General features: G+C 35.4%; 1 protein-coding gene across 1 annotated transcript; it reads left to right on the forward strand.

Moving 5' to 3' along the window:
* Window positions 1-4,174: 4,174 nt before the first annotated feature.
* On the forward strand, window positions 4,175-21,547 carry LOC128205421 (uncharacterized). Its single transcript, XM_052907025.1, has 7 exons — window positions 4,175-4,327; window positions 7,438-7,603; window positions 11,349-11,489; window positions 14,763-14,867; window positions 16,186-16,314; window positions 18,743-18,886; window positions 19,807-21,547. The coding sequence occupies exons 1-7, from the start codon at window positions 4,310-4,312 to the stop codon at window positions 19,809-19,811; spliced, it is 708 nt and encodes a 235-aa protein (XP_052762985.1). The 5' UTR covers window positions 4,175-4,309; the 3' UTR covers window positions 19,812-21,547.
* Window positions 21,548-23,700: the final 2,153 nt, after the last annotated feature.

Genomic DNA, 23,700 nt, shown 5'->3' on the forward strand with positions numbered 1-23,700 from the left:
CACACACACACACACACACACACACACACACACACACACAGGCATAACCGTTTTTCTCTAGTTTTTTTTCTCTGAAATTCAGTAATCTTTCGGAGGCGACCACGTTAATACCTTTTTGGATGCAATTGTTCGGAACCTTCGACCAATCACAAACTGATATTCAGTAGACTGTGTGTGTGCTTGTGAACTTTTATTGGACGACTGTGGCAGATTCCTAAGAGTCAAGAACGTGGGCGTAACTCTTAAATTGAAATCGCAACGCGATCTACTTGCAGCTCAGTTAAATGTTATGAATTCTGACATTTAAACCGTCCAAATACATCCGAGGTTATATTTAGAGGAAAATTGCCAAGGCGCTCCAATTGGTGGGGCACAATGTACATATATAGCCATTGTTCTTCAAAACACACTTCAATAGATCACTAAACACGAACCTCCGTTTAACGTCCCGTTTGGAAGACAATTCGTGATTTTAGTTTTGAGGGGGTGATTCGAACCTGCACTTCCTTGGTTGTCATACCACTGGACTTACGGACTACGGAACTGCAACGCGTAGCCCTGTGCAAGACCTGCGCGATATTGTTCTTTTGTAGATGTTCGTGCCTCTGAAAAAATTTCTTAGTAAATTTGAATGATGGGAATACCTTTTAAATTTCGATCGATATGTTAAATTAAACCTAGATATTGATATCAAGAAAGGGATATGAGCATGTCTTGTTGTTTCAGGAACAAGGCATGTCCTCTTTATATACTATAACTCAATGATATGATGGGAAAGAAGCAATACTGTCCTTGCATTCTACCAAAATAGGGAAGGAACGAGGCATGGCGTTACAGGAATGTAGGGAAGGAACGAGGCATGTCAAAATAGATATGAAGGGAAGACTCGAGGCATGTGGTTTTTGTTTTTATTAACTAACTAGACAACATACATACACCACCATCAATTTACGATAGGAACTCAATCAAGGGAAGGAACAAGAGATCTACTGTTTCAATTGAATAACAATATAAAGTCTTCGCGAGGTACACCCGGCAACACGACTATACGATAACAAAATTATTTTAAGGCATGTCGTCTTAGTTTGTTCTAAAAATATGATTAAACCATAGCAAGATCAATACAATAACATCACTAAAAGATAACACGATGATGTCAAGGACGGAACGAGGCATGTCTTATTAGTTACTAATAATGTATTAGATTTGACTTAGGCAAGCTACTGTAATGTTCTGTGCTATGTATAATAAGAATATAAAGTAATATACCCTTGTGTATATAACGCGGTAAGTCAGACCCGAAACGGGATTTGTATAACAGTTTTATTCTGTACAACAGTTTAACAACAACTAACATCGTTCTTGAAATGCATAAGTATAACGCGTGAATATTATTCGCTGACTACTAGCTGGTAGGCGGAGCTTATCAGATTATGCACAGCCTATGCGAGACCACTAAAGAAACACATATCAACACCTCAAATAGATAACTCACTTATTTCAAAGGAAGGAACTGAGAATCGCCCTACAGTTTACATGAAGATATAAGTTTATACATAGGTAAAATTAAATGTTATTTCGATTGGTCAGAGGCGAAGATGTGCTAATACCACGCGCCAAATAGTTTAAAGCGGGTTTTACCTAGTAGGGGAAAACTTAAAAAAAGAAGAAATAGGTGATGTTTTAAAGTTTGTGCTGAATGTCGTTTGTCAATATTGCACGTAGTAATAAATAACGTCCAAACCTTGGTCGGACGTCAACTAGCTCCAAGTTTCCAACTGGAAGAATTACACCGACAAAAATTATTCAGACGTTATTTGAATAGAAATAAAACTTTTTTCTAATCAAATATTAAGTGGTTTTTATCATTCATGAAAGTAAAAAAGTAAAGTTGCGTACTAAAACTCGCGGATTGGCACTCAAATAGGTATTTTGTTCCGTCTTCGGTGTTATAGAGGCGTAAACTAGATGCGTTAGTAGTCTTAACGAGATATGTTTTTTTAGCGAGACACAAAGCAGTTTTAACGAGTTTCTAAGACGTGTTTACGAGAAAATAATACATATCACACCTCCATGCCCTAGTGTCAGATAAATCATGTAATGTATTTCGGTTAAATCAAGGTCTCATTCAAAATGACTGAACGAAAAAACACTCCTTTTCTCGACGCTCACTGAAAAAGTTGGGGTATCAAGTACGACTCGGCTTCGGCGGCGTCACCGTGACTGGAGAGGGGACGTACAGCACGCTTCGTCCTGGTTGGCACCACCGTTATTTAAGAGGGAGCGCCTCCGTCTGGGCGGTATCACCATCGCTGGAGTGGGGACGTAAAGTACGCCTCGGCCTTGGTGGCGACACCGTTACTGGAGCGATCAAGTCTTGCCTGCAACAGAAAGAGCGGCGTCCGTGAAACTGGCGAAGGGACACTCAGATCTAATGTGTACAGTATTGATTTGTTAAATGCGTGGAAGTTGAAGATGGAAAACTGCTTGTAACAAGACTATCTTTTTTCTGGTGTACAGTGTGATTCGAGGGGTGAATGCGAAAAGGTTCTAAGTGACATTAAATAAAGAAGCAGATAGAACCTTTTCGCTTTCACCCCTCGGATTGAAAATTAAATAAGGGAAATAAACCCTCTGACACCACCACATTGTCAACAACAGTATTGCCGTTATTTGAAAAATGAGTGTGACTGCAGAAAACCAGATAGACCAAACAATTGAACTCCCAGTGCATGAACATAATTTCAATATATTTATAAAATAATAACCTGTTGCCAAAATTCAGCATAACATATTGTTATAAGGAACACGTTACTATACGTGTATAGTAAACCGTTTTCTTGATCTTTCTAAAAAATACCATACACATACTAATAATACCTTTTTATAACCGTTGTAATCACGATTAGGATTAAACTTTGATCACAATCATGACACTAGTTGGGCACCACTGTCACCCCTACCAGTTATTCACCCACATTATAAAATTGTTATCCAAGCAATGTCTCCTCTTTGGTCACTCACTATTACATACCGTACATGTCCCAATTCGTCGAATCTCCTTAAACTGTTTCGATTGCATGAAACCTACCTCATTAATAGTTTAAAGACTTTAAATATGAATTATCAGTATGAAAATCACTTTTAACTTTTTTTTATTTAGCAAATAAAAATTATTTAAGTATTTTGGATAAGTGGTATACGCTACTCAATCGTGTTAAAGCTACACTCTCACATATTTACAATTTTTACAAATTTTGTATTTTTTTGTATTGGAAAGAGCATTTTTTTGCGTAAATATCTGCAAACCAATGATATAAGATTGTCGACAAAAAATCCGATCGTAGATTTTCATATTTCCGTTCGAAAATTAATGTTTTATTGCTTAAACCGTTTAAGAAAAATGCATAAAACATCAAATTTATAACTTAAATATAAATATCTGCAATCTAATTTTTGACAGCAATCTTATATAACTGGGTTCAATGGACTTTCGCATAAATTGGCTCGTTCCAAGACAAAAAAAGTTGTCAAAACGATCGATATGTGAGGTTGCAGCTTTAAGACAAAGACATTTCGAGAAACCTGGGTCTTTCAGGGGAGTGATAATGGGACGCTTGTTGCCAATATGGTCGTTTATTTTATCAGATTATGTTATCTCTTTGTTGTGGTTATATATATATTTATCCAAAGTTTCTTACTAGCTTGACATGTTCTGTATTATGGTTATATCGAATGTTCGTTATCTCGAAGTCTCGAGGTCTAGACGACTTAGATATAACTAGTTTCGGATGAACTTGGAAAAAAATAAACAACAACAAATAAAACGAATTTAAATGAATTTGGAATCAGTCATATTTTTTCTCCAAAGGGTTTATATTCCATCACGTTTATGATTATCAGTTTTAAGCTTCACTATTTAGTCATAACTTTCCATACATTTGCAAAGTATTGGCTATTTTTCTTATGCATAATGCAATATGTTGTATGTCTGAATATTCAAACACATGGTACCGTATTGCAATAAAAAATCGCTATCAGTTTCATCATATTATATAATATTCCTACGCACAAATCTGCTTCACACTGCACAATGGCCTACGTGTGCATCCGGAAATTCAATGTTGTATATGCGCGCGCATCAGGAAACGACAGATTTTTGAGCGTGCATTGGATGCTTTGAATGCCAACCAGCCCAAAGGATTATTTTTTTATGTTCAGTATATAACGTTGGACAGCAAGATCATTTTGGATATTTCGTTTGGCGGGAGAAAAGTGTTGTACTCGGATTTAACGTAGGCTCTTTAAAATGTTGAGGATATTTCTCGTAAGTCTGAATTAATTTATTATATAAATAAAATCATTTACTAAATTGTAAATACGGTGTTCTAAATCCTCAGATTGAATCACAATGTAATATTCGTTGTCGTATATATAAGTTTTCGAGGAAAATGGAATTAAGTTGTGGTTAAATATTAACATCAAGACTTAGCATAAAAATATTATTTGTAAGGACTTAACCTGTAGCCAGTCCATTTCGACTACAAAGCTAGTATTTAAAAACATTTTTTTTATATAAAACATTAAGTGCAAATAAAAGTTTTTAGTTTATCTAATTTCTTTTAGTTCGATTGTGGCAAATATATTAATATATTTTTTCGACTTACATAATACATAGTACTAATACTATATGCCATGCGTTTCCGGAACGGATAGAAAAATCCGACAGGATGTCAACTGCGCTGCTACGCAGCGTGCGCGAGGATCGGATAGTTCTATTTGGACCGGACATACTTGATTAATATCTAACATACCTTAATTTACTTTTTTGTGTAAAAATAAACAAAGAAAAGTGTATTATATCATTTCACCCAAAAAGCTTGAGCGAGGGTTTTCACTGACTGTGACTGTAATTTTAATTCGCACACTTCAGTATCACGTTTTTCAGGGTATATTTTTGTAAAGTAAATGTTTCTGGTACTCATCTATTGAAATCTCATAATAGTCACCACTTAAAAGAGGTTTTCTTGTATACATTTCTAGTTTAGATGTAGATGGAAATTATTATTTTAGGACGTTCAAAGAATGCCATTAAGGCCCTAAATCGCTCAACTATTCGCAAACCATTTTGAATTATAAAGGAAAAAATAACGAAACATATCCGAATGTTATTGAGTTCCAAGTTAAACCTTAAAGGGGCTATACTACGTATGATGAAATAGCGAAAAAAAAAAGAAGAAAATTGTCGAAAACTGAAATAAACTTGTTATCGTTGTGTAAAATACATTGGAACCTACTGACTGAAGTACCGCATAATTTACAATTAATTTATTTTTCGCAGTTTCTTTGATATTTCTCCATAAAAAAAGATACTAGGTATGTCTACCTAGTAAAATTCATTCCTTACGCGTGATTGGCTAGTCGATGTTATCACGTGATATAACCAAGTTAGGTGTATAGGTGAAATATTCCAACCTTTAAGAGTAAACCTTCGTAGCACAGTGAATGCAACAATGGACTGCACTTTTGGCGACCCCGGTTCGAACCCGGTCTACGACTCGATTTGTTTATTTTTTACATTTTGGTATTTGTTTTACAATTATGATATCAAAGAGTAAACCATTTTATCAAATAATTGTCCTGAGATTCGTTACAGAAAAACTTTTTTGGTGCCAATCTGGTGTACAGTCCCTTTAAGGACTGATCTGTTCTGATCTGTTATGTTCTTAAAAAGAGTGTGATGTATCCACTGTGGTTCGAAGGCTTAGCCTTAATCGTTGGAATATTTAATATATATACCTTACTTACTTGCTTACTTATCTCGTGAGAATATCGACTAGCCAATCGAACATAAGAATAAATTCTACTAGGTAGACATACCTAGTAGTCTTTGTTAATGTAAAAATACGAAAAATCTGCGAAAAAATATCTGTAAACTATGTGGTATTAGTTAGTTTCAATGCATTGTACAAATTGATACCAAGTTCATGTCAGTTTTCGACAATTTTCTTCCCTTTTTCGCTTTTTCATCATACGGTGTATAGCCCCTTTAAGGACAGTAGTTTCCGTAGATTGCTCAAAACTCTTACCTGGGTTTGAAATAGGCCCGCTTTCGCCGACCAATCAGGTCGCAATATAACATATAGTATACATTGCTATAACTGATGTGTTTCAGTGTACACAAGAAGTGATTTGATGCAATATGAAAACAGAACGTCGATAGAAATTTCGGACATTTTCAGCCGCATATCTGTGGTTTTTCCATATTCAATATTGCCCATAAATGACAAGCCTAATAAGTACGCAAAATCGCAATATGAACTAAGGCAATGACTCTACGGACTTCATTTTGTTGACGGACACGTTATTCTAGAACACCGGATAGGCATTTCCGGAGAATTCAGCCGTGCTGGAAAACTCCATCTGGCATCCCCCCATGCCAGATGAGTCACGCGCTGTGACGTAATACTTTTCAATTATTTTATGTTACATTTTATGTAACCATAATTATGAGATTTCAATAGATGAGTTCCATAACTATTTACTTTACAAAAACACACCTTCAAAACAAAACAAAATAACCCTTAAAAGACGTGATACTGAATGAACTTCTTGACGTATGCGTTGAATATAAAATTACTGCGCGTCATGAGGTCAGCTAACATCATCGCACGTGCTTTTTGGTGAAATTTACAAAACTGTGCTTTTCTATGCATTTAAAAAAAAAATGTAATACAAGGTGTGCTAGAAAAAAATATCTATCATGTGTGTCCGTTTCGGATCGAAAAATTCGACCCTCGCGCACGCTGCGTAGCCGGTAACTCGGCAAGCCTGGTTACCTAGAGACGCAGGTGCCCTCGGGTCGGATTTGTCGATCCGGAACGAAAACACATGACATATATTAAAATGGTTGAAGATTACTCAATAATTAGGTAAATCATTTTAGGAGTGAAAGGGAAATGTTTGCCATATATGTAGATGTTACTTGTAAGTATTTGTTACAAGGACACACTTCATATACTAGACAGTGTTTAGTAAAGATGTGCCACCGAACATCTGATATATGGTTAGTCCCTAAGTCATTTGCCCCTAAACCCTCTAGAACATTAACTATCCGGACTTGTCCGTGAGCTCATATTTACATAGCCGGTAAGAGTACTTTCATGATATTGCACTTGCGCTCGATAGCTTTTTAAACATATGATATTAGCTCCTTCACGATTTGGCACAGATGGACAAAAGTCTCTCCATTATTTAGCGCATATGGACTAACTAGGCATCACGTTTCTGTGCACATCACGTTTTAACGTTTCGTCATTGTTATCATAATTATATAAAGTGTTTTAAACCTAAATCGACAAAACCAAACACTTTCTCGAAAATTACAGTATTCTATTGGAACAAGTTTGAACACGATGTTTTATGTTTAAACAACAGGTCCTTGCTCTCCTGGCAGTTGTTCGATGTAGAATTGGGGGTGGAATTTTTCATACTGATTACTACTACGAAGGAGAATCTGAATCTAGCGAATCTTCAAGCGAACCTTCAAGCGAATCCTCCAGTGAGACCTCTAGTGAAACCTCTTCATCCTGCTCGTGTACCCGTAAGTAGAAATAGTCAACGGTCGTCTATTTGTTGTAGTCGAAAAGGGGAATTTCGCATGACTTTTTCAGACTTTCAATTATTGAAGTCAGAGTTTTCTGCCTTGCATTATTCATGTCAAGTAAAAATACACATATCTACACTGCATATACATATAAAATAATATATATATTAATTGCAATGGCATGTTTTTCATATTGCTTTATACATGTACAAGCATGTTGACCGGCCTTTGATTAGTGATAAAAGTTATCTATCATGTTATATTTATTCTAGGTTATATCATACTATCTTTGTATTGTATAATGCATGCAAAGTATAACGAATAGTATCTTTTTAATTGCCGAGTATTTCGTTATTGCTTATAAGTGTTTTCTGTGTGTAGCCAGAACGGGCGGTTCCTGAATTTGATGTTAGAGCGTGCGTATCTCAGGGGAGGAAGTGTTCCGAACCGATATTTATTTTGTTTAAAATGTGGATCTGTGATGAGTTCCCCAAGACCATTTTAACAATTTCTTGTTCGAAATGGTGCATTTTTGCGTATTTTATTACATTTTTCTTCTATATTGAAATAATTTTTTGTTTGGATAATTTAAAACAGCGCGGACGCCGGATGCCACCCCCCCCCAAAAAAAAACACAAAAAAAACAACAACAACAAAAAACGCACCACCCCTGGGACCCGCTAGTGAGCTGTTTTTTATATTTGATATGCATAATTAAATATTTGTCTACATTTTCTTGTGAATAACTTAACTGAATTCGATTATCGATAAAGACATGCTTAGCATGTGCGTATTGTCTTTGGACACATGTGTACCAATAAGAGTTAAAGGGGTAACAATTCAATAATGCATCTGTATTTGTAAAGGGGCACAAAATACTTGATGCAAATATTTGTTGTTGATTTTTAACTTTAATTCATTTAGATGTTTTACTCATTGGACGTATATGGTGAAAAAACAAAACAACGTAATAATGATTTGTGTCCAGATAAAAAAAAACAACATAATAATGATTTGTGTCCAGATAAAACAACAACATAATGATGACTTGTGTCCAGATAAAAATAAGCAACATAATGATGATTTGTGTCCAGAAAAAACAACAACATAATAATGATTTGTGTCCAGATAAAAAACAACATAATGATGATTTGTGTCCAGATAAAAAACATAATGATGATTTGTGTCCAGATAAAAACAACAACATAATGATGATTTGTGTTCAGATAAAAAAACAACATAATGATGATTTGTGTCCAGATAAAAACAACAACATAATGATGATTTGTGTTCAGATAAAAAAACAACATAATGATGACTTGTGTCCAGATAAAATAAACAACATAATGATGATTTGTGTCCAGATAAAAAAACAACATAATGATGATTTGTGTCCAGATAAAATAAACAACATAATAATGATTTTTGTCCAGATAAAAGAAAACAACAATAATATTATGGCGCATTTTAAGGGGGGAATTTGTGGACAAATCATAATTATTAAAATACTTATAAAAGACTAAAGTTTTTAACTGTATAAAAGAGTGTTGGGTTTCCCCTATATGTAATGGTTTAGAAATTGCTTTTGTTATGTTGTCAACTATGGCGATTTGGTATCCATGCGTGCGTGAGTTCCTGCGTCCTTCTGAAAAAATATTGTCCCACCTGTAACTTTTGTGGGATTTTGGTTTGCACCAACGGAAGAAAGCGTACCTCTCATGTATAGGAGCAAATTTGTACATTTCTGTTGCATAAGCGTGCCATTGACATTGTTGGAATATATATGAATTCATTCCTTCCTTCTACAATATCTGCATGGAATTCTCTTCCAGTTGACGCAAAGGCTATAAACAATATCGTTGGTTTTAAATCATACCTCTATTCTGATAAGCCCAAAACAGGAAACGAGAAACGCCGGCTTCAAGTCCTGCACACTCGCCTACGCAACGAGTGTAGTTCCCTGAATCACCATCTCTATGTTAAAAATATTGTTCCCTCACCATTTTGCATGTGTGGAAGACAGGAGACTACATACCACTATCTCTTTATTTGTCCTCTCTTTACTGAACAAAGGCAAAATATGTTTAATACTGTTCAATCTCTAACTGAGGTTACCCTCCGTTGCTTAATATATGGTGATGACACACTGACTGAAGAGCAAAATAGTACTCTGTTTGATGCAGTTCATCGTTTTATTTATTTATCAAAAAGATTTGAAAGCCAGTGATCGACTCAAACCACCAACACTCACACATCTTTTACTTTGCATCTCCTTCTTTTCTTATTCGTTCTTTCTCATACTATATTTTTCTACTTCAATACAGTTGATTAATTTAGAATAAAGTTGTTGTTTTTTCTACAATAAAGGTTATTGCATTTAAAGTCTCTCATTCAATTGCCTAAATTTTCAACATTATTTAATATGAGCTTGACTGTTCTATGATTATAACTTCATCACTAGTATCCGCCACAAATGCTAATTGTAATTTATCATAACAGGGAAAGGAACTCTATTAGTTTATTTCTACCGTTCCAATCCTAAAATTTGATTATGTATTTGTATTGAAATGTTGCTCAATAAAATATGTTTAAACCAACATTGTTGGAGTCTCGCCGACGAACATCTCGTACCAATAATGTTTGGAGTATAAATCAGAAGACATCAAAATCAAAATGAGTGCAATGTGCGGATCGAGCGTATGGCATACATTAGGTAATCTAACTGTATTAGAATACAACAACGTTGGCTGACATTTTTTTCCATACAAAATCGGATGCAGGGAATGTGTATCGGATAATAAATGGTAGTAGTGGGGTCGTTAAACTCTCGCGAAAGTTGAATTCTATATGATTAAGCCTAGTTAGTTATGACTGACTATCTGAAATTTTATTGACGGAAAATGTATGTTGTGTTCTTAATGCAGACAGAAAACAACAACAACCACATTCATCTGTAACTATAATGTGTTAGACAAACTACCGCATTAACACTCTTTCCGTTTTTAATTATCCATTTAATGTAGACTCGTCGTCGGCACTAAAAGAGAGGCGTGGCCGAAATATTAAATATTAGGGTCTGTCGTTCTAGGGGCGTACGGGGGCATGCTCCCCTCGAAAATTTTAATTAGAGGATGCGCCTAGGAACGCTTTCCTGCAAAATTCAGGCTAAAGAGATCACATTTAAAAAATAATTTTCAAGCCTTCATTCTTGGCATTCCAGAAGTAGAATGGTGGCCTCTTTTTTGAATATCTTTTTTATACTTGTACCATTGATTTACTGAAAGGAAACATTTTAATTTATTAACATCATACAACAACAGACAGACAAATTGATGTACATATTAAATTGCGTGTTCAACACATAACGTTATAGACATATTTGCAACAATATTTTAGATATGTTTCAACAGCAGAGATGTGCATAAAATAATTACATTTTAATTTGTAAATAAATTTCAAGTTCTTAAATGCAAATTAAAAAAAAACAACCGTTACGTTACCTAATCAGTGAATTAATTTTGCTTAAAGTAAAGCGGAGGCCACGTTAGCAATTGTGAAAATAGATTATGTTATACAAATGATAATTTATATATGATACGTCTTTAGACTTTCAGTGACCCCGGCACCCCCCCCCCCCGCCCTTACTACGTATCTGTTTTATTTAAACGCATTTTATCAATCCTAATGTTGTGGTATTTATTTATTACTGTAACCATGACGTTTGTATTTGCCTATATTTTAGCGGTTGACGTCGGCAAGTGTTGTGACGACTGCCCATACTGTAAAGATGAAAATGCCGTATGTGACATATACGGACATGCTAAAATGTGCATCTGCAAGGATGACTTCATATTCGACTACGGATGCATGAAGTGTGTTCCTGGTTAGTTAATGTTTTCATTGCTTAAATTACATATTCATAATTATTACTGAGGTATTTCGAAGTTATTGGATTTGGATATAGGTAGTTGGTGGTGGTTTCCGCTAAATGCATTTAGTTCAAATCCATGAGTATATTATACATATCTACTTGTGGCATTATAATTTCCTTTCCATTTTTAACAATCTAATCATGTATCGGTACCAGAAAAGGCTTTTTTGGACATAACGCACATTAAGTTCCCGATACAAATGAAATAACATTAAACGAAAATCGATATAAAATTAGTTCAACAAAACATAGCAATATATTTGATTTAATTTTTAGCAAGACTATTCAAAGAATAAGGAGGATATGTTACTCGCCCCGGCGTCGGCGTAGGCGTCCGGTTAACGTTTAAGGGAAAGTTGGTATTTTCATTCATTACTCCAGTACCCTTCATACAATTTACTTGAATCTTCACACAATTCTTGAGGACAATCACAAAATGAGTTTATAAAACTCCATATTATCCTAAATACAAATAATAGCTCCTGATTGATGAAGGAACTTGGGTTAATGTTGAAGGGCAAGTTGAACATTTTACTTTTTACTTCTTTACCTTTCTTTCAACGGATCTAATTTTTCGCACAGTCTTTAAGGGCCACCGCACTATAAAGTTATATAACTTCATTTTAAACGAATTATGGCCCTTGATTGATTTTTTATTGTGTTTCATTTCTTTTTATAAGGGCCCAGATGAAACCTGGTTATTAGACTGATGTATGCCGAAGTGTGGACAGGCCCGCGTCAGGGTGCAATCAAACTGACCTATTGTATAATATAAATTTAGTTAGGTTTGGAAATTGGTGACCAAACTAAAGGAAATGTTTTTGTATACCTTTCATGGGATCAAGGTCAAGGACACTGTTACAAAAACATAAAAGTGTTTTTTACTGAATAACTTTAGTTAGTGTTGACATACTGCAACCAAACTTGGTATATAGGAAAATATTACAGGGACCTGTCATAGGACTGTGTTTGGGACTCCTAGAGTCATGGTGAAGGTCAATGTCACTGCTACTAAAAATGAAAAATCGTTGGTACTGAATAACTTTAATTAGGGTTGACATATTTTTCGACCATACTTTGTTTATAGCTTATGGATTTATTTAATGAGTTTGCGTTTGGGTCCCATAGGGACAAGGTCAAGGTCAAGGTCACTGATAATGAAAACATTTTCCGTAACAGTACTTTATGGAAATAAGACATACATATGTTCTTTCATATAACATACTTGGTATATTTCGACCATTTAACTAAGTTCACTGCTAGAGCAGTGCAGGCATAAGGGAGAAAACCGCACTTATGTATTTTATATCTAAATTCACTCCCTGTGGTATATTTTTTATAGAACTATTATATCATATTGCTCCATTGAGGTCAAACCCAGAACTGCAAGGAATTTACCAGTTTATAGGAGTTCTCCCTTTTATATGCGCGTTTTATACGTGTGTTTAACTGCTATTATACGCAAAGTCTTTCATACACTTACATGAACTTATTTTGTAAAACAAGCATTATTACAGGTATGTTTCACAGTCTGATTTTCATTGAAATATTGTACTTTCGAGTAGGATGTTGAACTCCACATGGACTCAGTTTATTTTTTGTGGTCTATAACAAAAGACCTGAGCTAAAGCCCAAGCCTGTTTAAGAGATAAGCTTGGTGTCGTACCTCATGATAGTGCTACCATTTTTAGCATACATATAATAAGTATAAATGAATTAATTACTTATCCGGTGATTCTCAAGAAAGTTTAACTAGCGTCACATATATGAAGAACAGAGTTTATAGAGTGAAATACAGGATACTCGTTAAATATTTACTGCAATGGGAGATTTGTCCCTTCAGCCAGCCTAAGTCAATCTTGAGAACACTTTAAGCTGGTAGTATGGCATGCATATGCGCATGCGTACGAAAGCAATAAAACATGTCATATATTATTGTTAATTCATAGTCAATGGTCTTTTCTGAAGACATTATTTTCAAAATTGTCTGTAAAGACATATAGTGATAACAAGCCCCGTCCCTCGCATTCATGCAATCGAGAATCAAACTGGCGTGAAGTAATTTGCCAGTGTCACCTTATGAACACTACTGTGAAAATATTTTGAAATCGTGAATTTTGTTTCTGCAGAGAAAATGTATTATATGAACATATAGTGCAAAGTAACCCTGTCCCCAGCGCCCATGCTTTTTAACAATTCAATATGGGGGTAAGAGTTTAATAGAGGATCATTTCAGTGTGATAGTTTTAATATCAGGGCAGCGGATTCCGGGGAAAAGATTTTCAAAGTGTTCATATAGACATATAATGAAAAAGAGTCACGCCCCTGGCGGCCATGAATACGAATCACCATGAGGTGAAAAACTTGATAGAGGAACATTCTGTTCAATTATGTTAAAACTCAAACCAACGGATTTTGAGAAGAATATTTTCAAAGATTTATATAGAGATATAGTGAAAAGTTCGGACGTCGATGTTTCCGTTATGATTAAAGTGACACTCTTATTTAAAATCAATACATACACATGTAAAACAAACATCAATTTTGAGTGTTAAACCTTTAACTAATTACTAAATATTGCATTTATGGAAAATATTAATTTCTGATAACAAGATTGTAACCATGTATTTCATAGCTGAAAACGCAAAAATATAAAATAATTGGTGAATGCTAAAAGTCTTACAGTGATTTACTATCGTCGTATTGGGTTTTCTGTACCTTTCTATCAAATTAAGCTCAGTATCCTTCATAATAACCATAATTATTGTCATTAATATACTATAAACCAAAAGTGAAAGTAAAATACGCAGTAAATAATTGAATATTTTAAAGTCAAAATAATGCTATTGTTGTTGTTGTTTTTGTTGTGTTTATTATGATGTGCCCGCGCCCTTTAATGGTTGCATTATGACTTGACCCCGTCTCATCCCCAAGTGTGACTTAAACAAAATTGTGTAGCCAAAGGGGGATCTTTACCCCCGCCGGTTGAAGGGATATTCGCCAAAAGAGTAATTGTGTACCCAAAATGCCGCGAGACCTGCGATTAATGACATATAGAGTGGTCCAACAGCTCTGACTATTAGATATGATTTCATTTCTCTAGTCTTAACTAGTTGTAATTAAGAAATTTGGTATTACATGTATCTTAAAAACCAATAACTTGTAAGAATGGTATGTCTTAAAGGGTAAGAAGGACTCGCGGTAAATCCTCTCTGTCTATACCAGATAATGGACCCTTAACTACGGAAACGGCACATACGACGCCGACGACACCGCAGACGACGACACCGCAGACGCCGACACCGGAGACGACAACACCTGGATCGTGCAGTAAGTGTCATGTCACCTTTTTAATATAAAGTGACATGTTCACGTTTTATAAGGTGAGATATATCATATCGCTTCCATTCTGGTTGCTTGGTCCGCCCCTAAGATAGCATAAAACGAAAAGTAATTGCTGTACTCGATAATAGTGCAAAACAATATAGTTAATAATAACTCGTAATACTGTTATGGTGAGCTTTGCTTTTGCGGTTGTTTATGGAGCACCAAAACAACCAAATTCTATGCAACGGTAAGTTAGCTTAAAGCGCCTCTTATGCTCCCGTGTTTAGACTTGATGCCTCGTGGAAAGCGCCTTTTTGGTTTCAGGTCGTTGCACTGAAAATAATCGTGTTAAAATATCAAGATTTTCTTAATGCGGGGCTTAAACTTTCTCGCTCCATTTCCATTTGTTAACTTTATCTTTATTAAATCGGAACGTGCTTTATTGATTCAGGTCGTTGTTGTGTAATACGCTCTACTGTTGTACCGGAACACAGCGCCTTTTCTTCAGCAACTTACACCTGATATACTGCTGCGTTAAATTGCATTGTATTTTTGCGGCCTGTAGTTCAATTATTGTATTTGTTGTTTTTTAAACATGACGAATATATAAAAAAGTTGCTTGTATGGAAAAGTGTTGGTAAAATGTCTTGCAGTAGAGTGTGTCTTGCAGAAGGGTTATTTGAGAGATTTCGGTTTACAAACTAAAACCACGACGTTGACCTTTTTGTACGCGTACCTTAATTGATGTTTCTTCATAAAAGAAAAATGCCTAAAAACGCAATATGACTGAGGAATGGCATTATTTTTCTTTTTTCATTTTTAGGTAACGTACGCTTACATAATACATTTATGACAATGGCCCATTGTTCAGAACCTTGTTAAAGTGAACAACGTGATAAACGACATTATTGTTAACTTTGAAATGTGAAATAGTTGATGATGTGCTCACATATTTAAATATAAACAAGTACAGCTGAAACAGCTGTCTCAAATCTTAACAAGAATGATTTCAACAATATAGTTAAATTAAAAAATATTTGTAAGCAATCGGCCAAGTGTCTGCGAAAATGAGACCTTTGGAGATATTTACATCAACTCCGAAAAACAATATGAACAAGCGAAATGATCAAAATTTAAACACTGTTCAAAATTGATTTTTTGTTAATTTCCAAAAAATATTTATAAAAAACAACACTAATCGATTTCCTGCGTATAAGGCACTATATCTTGCAAACATGAACATCTCGCTTTAACCTCACCAGGACTCATTTTCACTGATGACAATTAATTTTGAAAAATCAGTATTTGTCTTGTCTTACAGTCAGATATCGAGAGGTATGCCAAGCCGATCCCGACAGCTGTTGTGTACATGACGGTCTTAAATGTATTGCTGGGACATGCGAGTGTAGTAATCCGGGCATGATATATGACAGCTTTGAGGAGAAATGCTGTAAGTCAGAATAGCGTTGCAACAGTGTATTTATTCATTTTCTGGTACATACACTTATGTATTATAACTAAGTGATTCTTGAAAAAAAGATATAGTTAAAAGGTATAGTATCAAACGAGTAGTCATACTTTCATCCAAAGTGTAGTCATTCATTATCTGGTACTTCGAAATCAGTGCTGTTATAGATTTTCATCCAAAGTGTAATCATTTATTATCTGGTACTTCGGAATCAGTGCTGCTAAAGATTTTCATCCATAGTGTAGTCATCCATTATCTGGTTATTCGTAATCAGTGCTGCTATAGATTTTCATCCAAAGTGTAGTCATTCATTATCTGGTACTTTGGAATCAGTGCTGCTATAGATTTTGATCCAAAGTGTAATCATTCATTATCTGGTACTTCGAAATCAGTGCTGTTATAGATTTTCATCAAAAGTGTAGTCATTCATTTTCTGGTACTTCGAAATAAGTGCTGTTATAGATTTTCATCAAAAGTGTAGTCATTCATTATCTGGTACTTCGAAATCAGTGCTGTCATAGATTTTCATCAAAAGTGTAGTCATTCATTATCTGGTACTATGAAATCAGTGCTGTTATAGATTTTCGTACAAAGATGGTAGTCATCTTACTATATTTGGTCGTACGTGCATTGATAACAGGGGCGTACCTTAAGCATTTAGAACTGTACGCCCTGACGTTTGAGCAAGGTGTCGATATGTGAAGGTCTTTTATTAGTTGGTTCTCGATACTTTATATGGGGTGGGGGTTTGAGCGGGAGGGGAATACACTAACGAATTTGTTTTTGCAAAGTGTTCTCTAGATCCTAGACGACATCATTCACTTATATTGCACCAAACATTAACCACACACCCTTAACCTTCGGTTGTTATTCCTGATTTCGAGATATAATGTCTTTCCATTTCATGGGCGCCATAATTGTTTTGAACGCCACGGCGTACTGCCGTATGCCTAGGTACGCCCCTGGATATGACATATCAATAATATTAAGACTTTAGGTGTTGCAGATGCGTTGTTAAAAATGGCCGATACTATTAAGACTTAAGTGATATCTTACAGGTGGAGATGATCTAGGAGATCCCTAGTTCAACAAATATGCGATACTTGGTTGTATGTGCGTTGTTTAGCCGGGCCAATACTATTAAGATTTAAGTGTTATCTTGCAGGTCGAGATGATCTAGGAGATCCCTAGTTCAACCAATATGCGATACTTGGTCGTACGTGCGTTGTTTAGCCGGGCCTATGATATTAAGGCTTTAATGCTATCTTGCAGGTGGAGATGAGCTAGGAGATTCTTGCTTCTGGCAAAGTTCGATATTTCGTCGTACGTGCGTTATTAAGACGGGCATATAACATTGAGGCTTAAGTGTTATGTTTTGCAGGCGAATATGAGCTAGGAGATCTCTACTTCAACCAAATTTCGGAATTTGGTCGTACGTGCGTTTTTTAAGACGGGCCTATAATATTAAGGCTTAAGTGGTATGTTGCAGGCGGAGATGAGAGAGGAGATCTCTGCTACAATCCAAGTGCGATATTTGGTCGTACGTGCGTTGTTGAGCCGGGCCTATAATAGTAAGGCTTAAGTGTTATGTTGCAGGTGGAGATGAGCTAGGAGATTTCTGCTTCAACCAAAGTGCAATGTTCGGTCGTACGTGCGTTGTTTAGCCGGGCCTATAATATTAAGGCTTAAGTGCTATGTTGCATGCGGAGATGAGCTAGGAGATCCCTGCTACAATCAAAGTGCGATATTTGGTCGTGCGTGTGTTGTTTAGCCGGGCCTATAATATCAAGGCTTAAGTGTTATGTTTCAGGCAGAGATGAGCTAGGAAATATTTGATTCAACCGAAGTGCAATGTTTGGTCGTACGTGCGTTGTTTAGCCGGGCCTATAATATCAAGGCTTAAGTGGTATGTTTTAGGCGGAGATGAACTAGGTGCTTCAAACATAGTGCTACATTTGGTCGTACGTGCGTCAATACGACGGGTCCATAATAATAAGTGGAAAGTGATATGTTGCAGGTGGAGATGAACTAGGGCATTTTTGCTTTAACCAAAGTGTAATATTTGATCGTACGTACGTTGATACGACGAGTCCATAACGTTAAGTTTATAATGTTATTGTCTTTACGCTTCCGATGGAGATCTTGCTTCACCAAAATGCGATATTTGGTCATACGTGGGATGTTTAGACCGGTCAATATACAATTACATCTTACATGGTAAAATGCGATACTTGGTCGTACGTGCGTTGTTTAGCCGGGCCTATGATATTAAGGCTTAAATGCTATCTTGCAGGTGGAGATGAGCTAGGAGACCCTTGCTTGGGTCGAAATCCAACATTTGGTCGTACGTGTGTTGACAAGACGGGTCAAGAATGTTAAGTGTTATACTGTTGTTGTTGTTACGCTGCAGGTGGACATAAGCTGGGCGAAACTTGTTGCTTAAAAAAGGGCTATGACGAATGTAATATGCTCGGAGATTTCAACAGGATATGCGACCCGAACAATAGCACGTGTGTTTGTTCGTTTGACACAACTCCAACAAATGGTTTTTGCAGTAAGAAACATAAGACATTTAAAAAAAAGAAAATTTCTCTGATAATTACGATAAACTTATATTTAGTTAAATCAAGATTAAGTTTTCGAGAAAAGGACACCGCAAGAAACACATAAGGTTACAAGACAAAATAGACACAGTACACAAATATTTAAATATCGATATCAATAACTGTTGAGGTTACAGCCCTGAAACAATATTTGCCCTAGAAGTTCTTTTATTAAAAAATGATTAATGATGCTTACCAATATAACAGAATCCTTTTTTTAAATAGAGTTAAACATTTAAAAATTTGTATCATGCCATGCTTATATGTGGAAAAATTGAAAAGTGACTTAAGTATTGTTGTTATAAAGGGGCCAGATGAATATGGCGAACAGCGCGGCACTTATAATTTATTTTACTGTATAGTTTATGGAAATAAAAGTATGGAATTTAAATAGAGCCCGATCGAATACATATTTCTACAAGAAATTTATTAAAAAAATGAAATAAATAATAATTGTAATCAAAACGCGATTTAAGAAGAACTACTTGACGTCATCATTGAACGTAAATTAGTACCCGTTATGACGTTAGTAAACAATGTCGCACGCGCTATTTGATGAAATGTACAAAAATGCGTTTTTCTACACCATGTTTTACAAAAAAAGTATAAATTAAAGTATGTAATTATGTGTTTCCGGTCCGGATCGTAAAATCGGACCCTCGGGACCGTCATGGTTCGTAACCGGCTCACGCGCGTGCCCTCGGGTCCGTTTTTTTTTATCCGGACCGGAAACACATCATATATTAATAAGCCCGGTATCGTCTTTTAGAAGGAAGATGGACAAGTTTTAACAAATGTTACGGGCTTCACCTTAATGATCTTTATCATCAGCATCGCCAAGTCGATAACCCAGCCTTTATTCTCATTACAGTGTAAACAGTCGGAAACGGGCAAGGCTAGCCAGGCGCATGATGTGAACAAATTGGTTTGATGACATCACACTGGCGACACATACTGAATTTCACAGTTTAACGTTATGATACTTAATAATAATAAATTTGCTATGTAAGCAGGGATATAACTATGTGTACATTGAGGTCCAATCAGACTGAACTCTGTGTAAATTGTGGTCCAATACGATTGAACTCTGTGTACATTGAGGTCCGATGTGATTAAAGTATGTGTACATTGAAGTTCCATGGGATTAAAGTATGTGTACATTGACGTTCCATGGGATGGAACTCTATGTTCATTGATATCACATTAGTTTGAAGTCTGTGTACATTGACGTTCAATAGGATGGAACTCTATGTTCATTGATATCACATTAGTTTGAAGTCTGTGTACATTGAAGTTCCATTGGATTGAGCTCTGTGTTCTTTGATATCCCATAAGATTGAAGTCTGTGTACATTCAGTTCACATCGGATTGGACTTCGTGTACATTGAGGTCCCATTGGATTCCATGGCTGAAGGACCTGGAGATAGGAATGTTTCCTTTATATTCAGTGTAGATATGACATTAAAAAATTGACCTATTTTAGATTTCAAATTGTTAAAATATGGCGTGGTATTACGTTTTCAAATTTTTATAACGATGTCATCTGCTACCAGTTATTATAGTGTAAATTGTTATGTAAATCGATTATTCTGAGTTCGTTAAAAATATTTCATTTGCTTTAATATATGAACATGTATGACAAGGTGGATTTCGAAATCAAATGATTATTAGTTGAAAGCATTTATTTTGTCCACCTTAACGAATTTGATAATTCCGCACAACTTTTAGAAATAAATATTATATTTTTTGAATTGATCGTATGGTGTGTGTGTTTTAAAAGTGTTTAAGTATGAAACGTGCTCTCTCTCAGTACATGATTGTGGATGAACACTTGTGCATTGACCGTTACTATGCACTGTCCATATATGAGGCTTGGAATATAAACAATTCATAGTGCATACTTACAGCGTAAAAGTGCGTTAGTTCTCAAAATGACTGTATGAGTTTGAGCATCATTTCTTTTGATATCTTCGGTGTAGGTTTAATAAATTTGAATGTTTATAGAGGTGGTTTTGCAATCTTACCAACTCGGCCATCTCCAGCAAGCTTCATATCTGTTGGATAATGGCCGAGGTGTTCCGATTGGTAGTTGTGTTGATTTGTTTGACTTGTTGTTTTTTTTCAAGAAAATATTGTTAGTTTAAAATGACACAATGCATATCTATGATGAATAATAATGTTACCTTCAAGAGATCTAGGCATATTTATGATAAATAATGATGCTACCCTCAATAGTGATATGCATATCTATGATGAACAATGATACAATATTGTGTATGTAATGATCAATTGTTTGACATGGACTGTTAAGAATACTGTTGTTAACACGCAGATGATATGTATTGCGATATTATATTTCAAGTCTTCTTCTTACGCAGATATTTCAGCTTATGCATGTTAAACTACGTTAAACTACGCGGTGTAATTAATGCTATTGAAAACACGGTCAAAATATCATGTAGTTTATTCGGAGTGTCCTCCGAGACAAATGTTCATAATACCAAACGACTATAGAGAACTTAATATACCAAAATACATTTAAATTTGAAATAAATCATTTGACGTGTCTTATCGTTCTTAAACTTATTGAAAAGAATAAACTTAAGAAATAAATAAAACGTGTTGAACTTGTAATTTGAGGCCCCTCCATAAATTTGCCCTAGTAAACTATATGTATGTCAATGTATGTCAATGAGTTGACAGAGATAAATGAAACATTTAATTACACCAGTTCAGACCACATATAGCTAATTATTACACCCCTTCGCACATTTAAACCATTTATGGTTTGGTTCTGGGGAAACCTTTGCCCTTTGATTAACCTTACAGTAAATGGATATTTGGCCTCCTTGTGATTTTCTCTGAAATTCACTGATTGCTTCGAAGCAACAACCTCAACACTTATTGGAACCTGATATTCAGTGGAATGGTGCGCTGTCTTGTGTGCGTGAACTTTTATTTGACATAACGGCATGTAGTCAGAACACCTCGGTCATCACCGCAAAACGACGAGCCCCGGATGTATGCCGGTGCATTAGTAAAAGAAGTTCGTAAAATTAATAATAAGACAATAGTTATTAATTGTAGTGTTTTAACATAAAAAAATGTATTACTAAGTTCAAATTGATTCCCAGTATAGTGTAGTATTGCATAAATAATTAAAATTCCTAAGAGTAAAGTCCTAAGGCTTAACTGCTAAATTGAAATTACTACGCGATCTACTTGCATCATTATTAAATATTAAGAATTCTGATATTATTAACCGTCCATATACATCAGAGGTTGTTTACCTAGGAAAATGGCCGAGGAGCTCCGATTGGTTGGACATAATGCACATATATAATATAGCCATTGTTAAAGCTACCATGTTCCATAAAGCGTACCTGTGTATTACACTGGCACACGGACCCCAGGTTAACGTACCTCGTCGAAGACGATTAGTGACTCAGTGGTTAGGCAGCGGATCGAGCCTGCGATCCCTGGGTTAAAAGTCAAGTTTCATACCACTAAAACAATATCAGTATTAGAAAAAAATGATATGAAGGGAAGGAACAATGCATGTCTATTATAAGATTAGAATTAAGAAAGATACACACATAAAATCACTAGTTTATATTTATTTATAACATTTAATTTAGGCAAGATACACACATTTATATCACCATGCGCTAACAGAATGATGTCATGGAAGGTAACCAGGCATGTTCTCTTAGTTTCTATCAAGAACTAACATTAAACCTAGGCAAGATACACACATTTATATCACTATGCGCTAACGAAATGAAGGCAAGGAAGGTAACCAGGCATGTCCTCTTAGTTTCTATCAAGAAACAAGATTTATCATAGGCAAGACGCACACATCAACATCATTATAAGATAACAAAATGGTATCAAGGAAGGTAACCAACTAGAATCTGTTCTTGTTAAACAAGGATTACTATACGAACTTTATACAAAATTCCAAAGGTCTATATACAGAAATGATTATGTTGGATCGCCAAAAGGCGTTCGAAACCGTAGATCACATAATTCTATGTCAGAAGTTATAAGAAATTGGTGTGGATTCAATTGAGTGGTTTTAATCATATCTATCTGGACGTAAACAAGTTGTCAATGTAAATAATACAACGTCTGCATTCATAAACATCTCTTGTGGCGTTCCTCAAGGAAGCATACTTGGACCGTTGCTGTTTTTATGCTATGTCAATGATATGAGTATAAGCATAAGTGTATCTGTGATACATCTATATACGTGTATCTTCCACGATGGCTGATGGTAGATAGTAGATGCCTTTCTTTTCCAGGGAAAGGCTATATTAAATAGTTTTTGCTGAATGACCTTTGGCACTTTTGCGAAATGAACAGACATAAACTAGTTCCAGTTTAGCAACAGGAAGAATGACACAGAAAAATAATGTTTTGACAGCATTTGAAACGAAATAATACATTCTTTAAACAGATGTGTGTGTAACAGGCCGACATTTCCGGTAAATAAAAAGTTAGAGTCGACGTGTAGGGTTCGGGTATAAATAATGTCCAGGTGGATTAAGGATTAAGTGAATATAACACCAAATACAAGTTCCTTTCATCACATTTGTATTCCATGATACTGGTATAACAATCACAACCATGTCGTTCTATGATATATCTGAACATACTGAAAATAGACAATGAAATATGAATGTTTTTTAACATTCAAAGTAAAAAAGTGTAATTGAACACCTCAACTTGCGGATAAGCATTCAAACCGGCATTTTGTACCGTT

Source organism: Mya arenaria, chromosome 10 (assembly GCF_026914265.1).
Source record: "Mya arenaria isolate MELC-2E11 chromosome 10, ASM2691426v1".
NCBI lineage: Eukaryota > Metazoa > Mollusca > Bivalvia > Myida > Myidae > Mya > Mya arenaria.

Coding starts and splice junctions, on each gene's coding strand:
- LOC128205421 (XM_052907025.1), top strand. Junction 7,604..11,348: donor TTCATCCTGCTCGTGTACCC/GTAAGTAGAAAT, acceptor CCTATATTTTAG/CGGTTGACGTCGGCAAGTGT. Junction 16,315..18,742: donor CAGCTTTGAGGAGAAATGCT/GTAAGTCAGAAT, acceptor GTTACGCTGCAG/GTGGACATAAGCTGGGCGAA.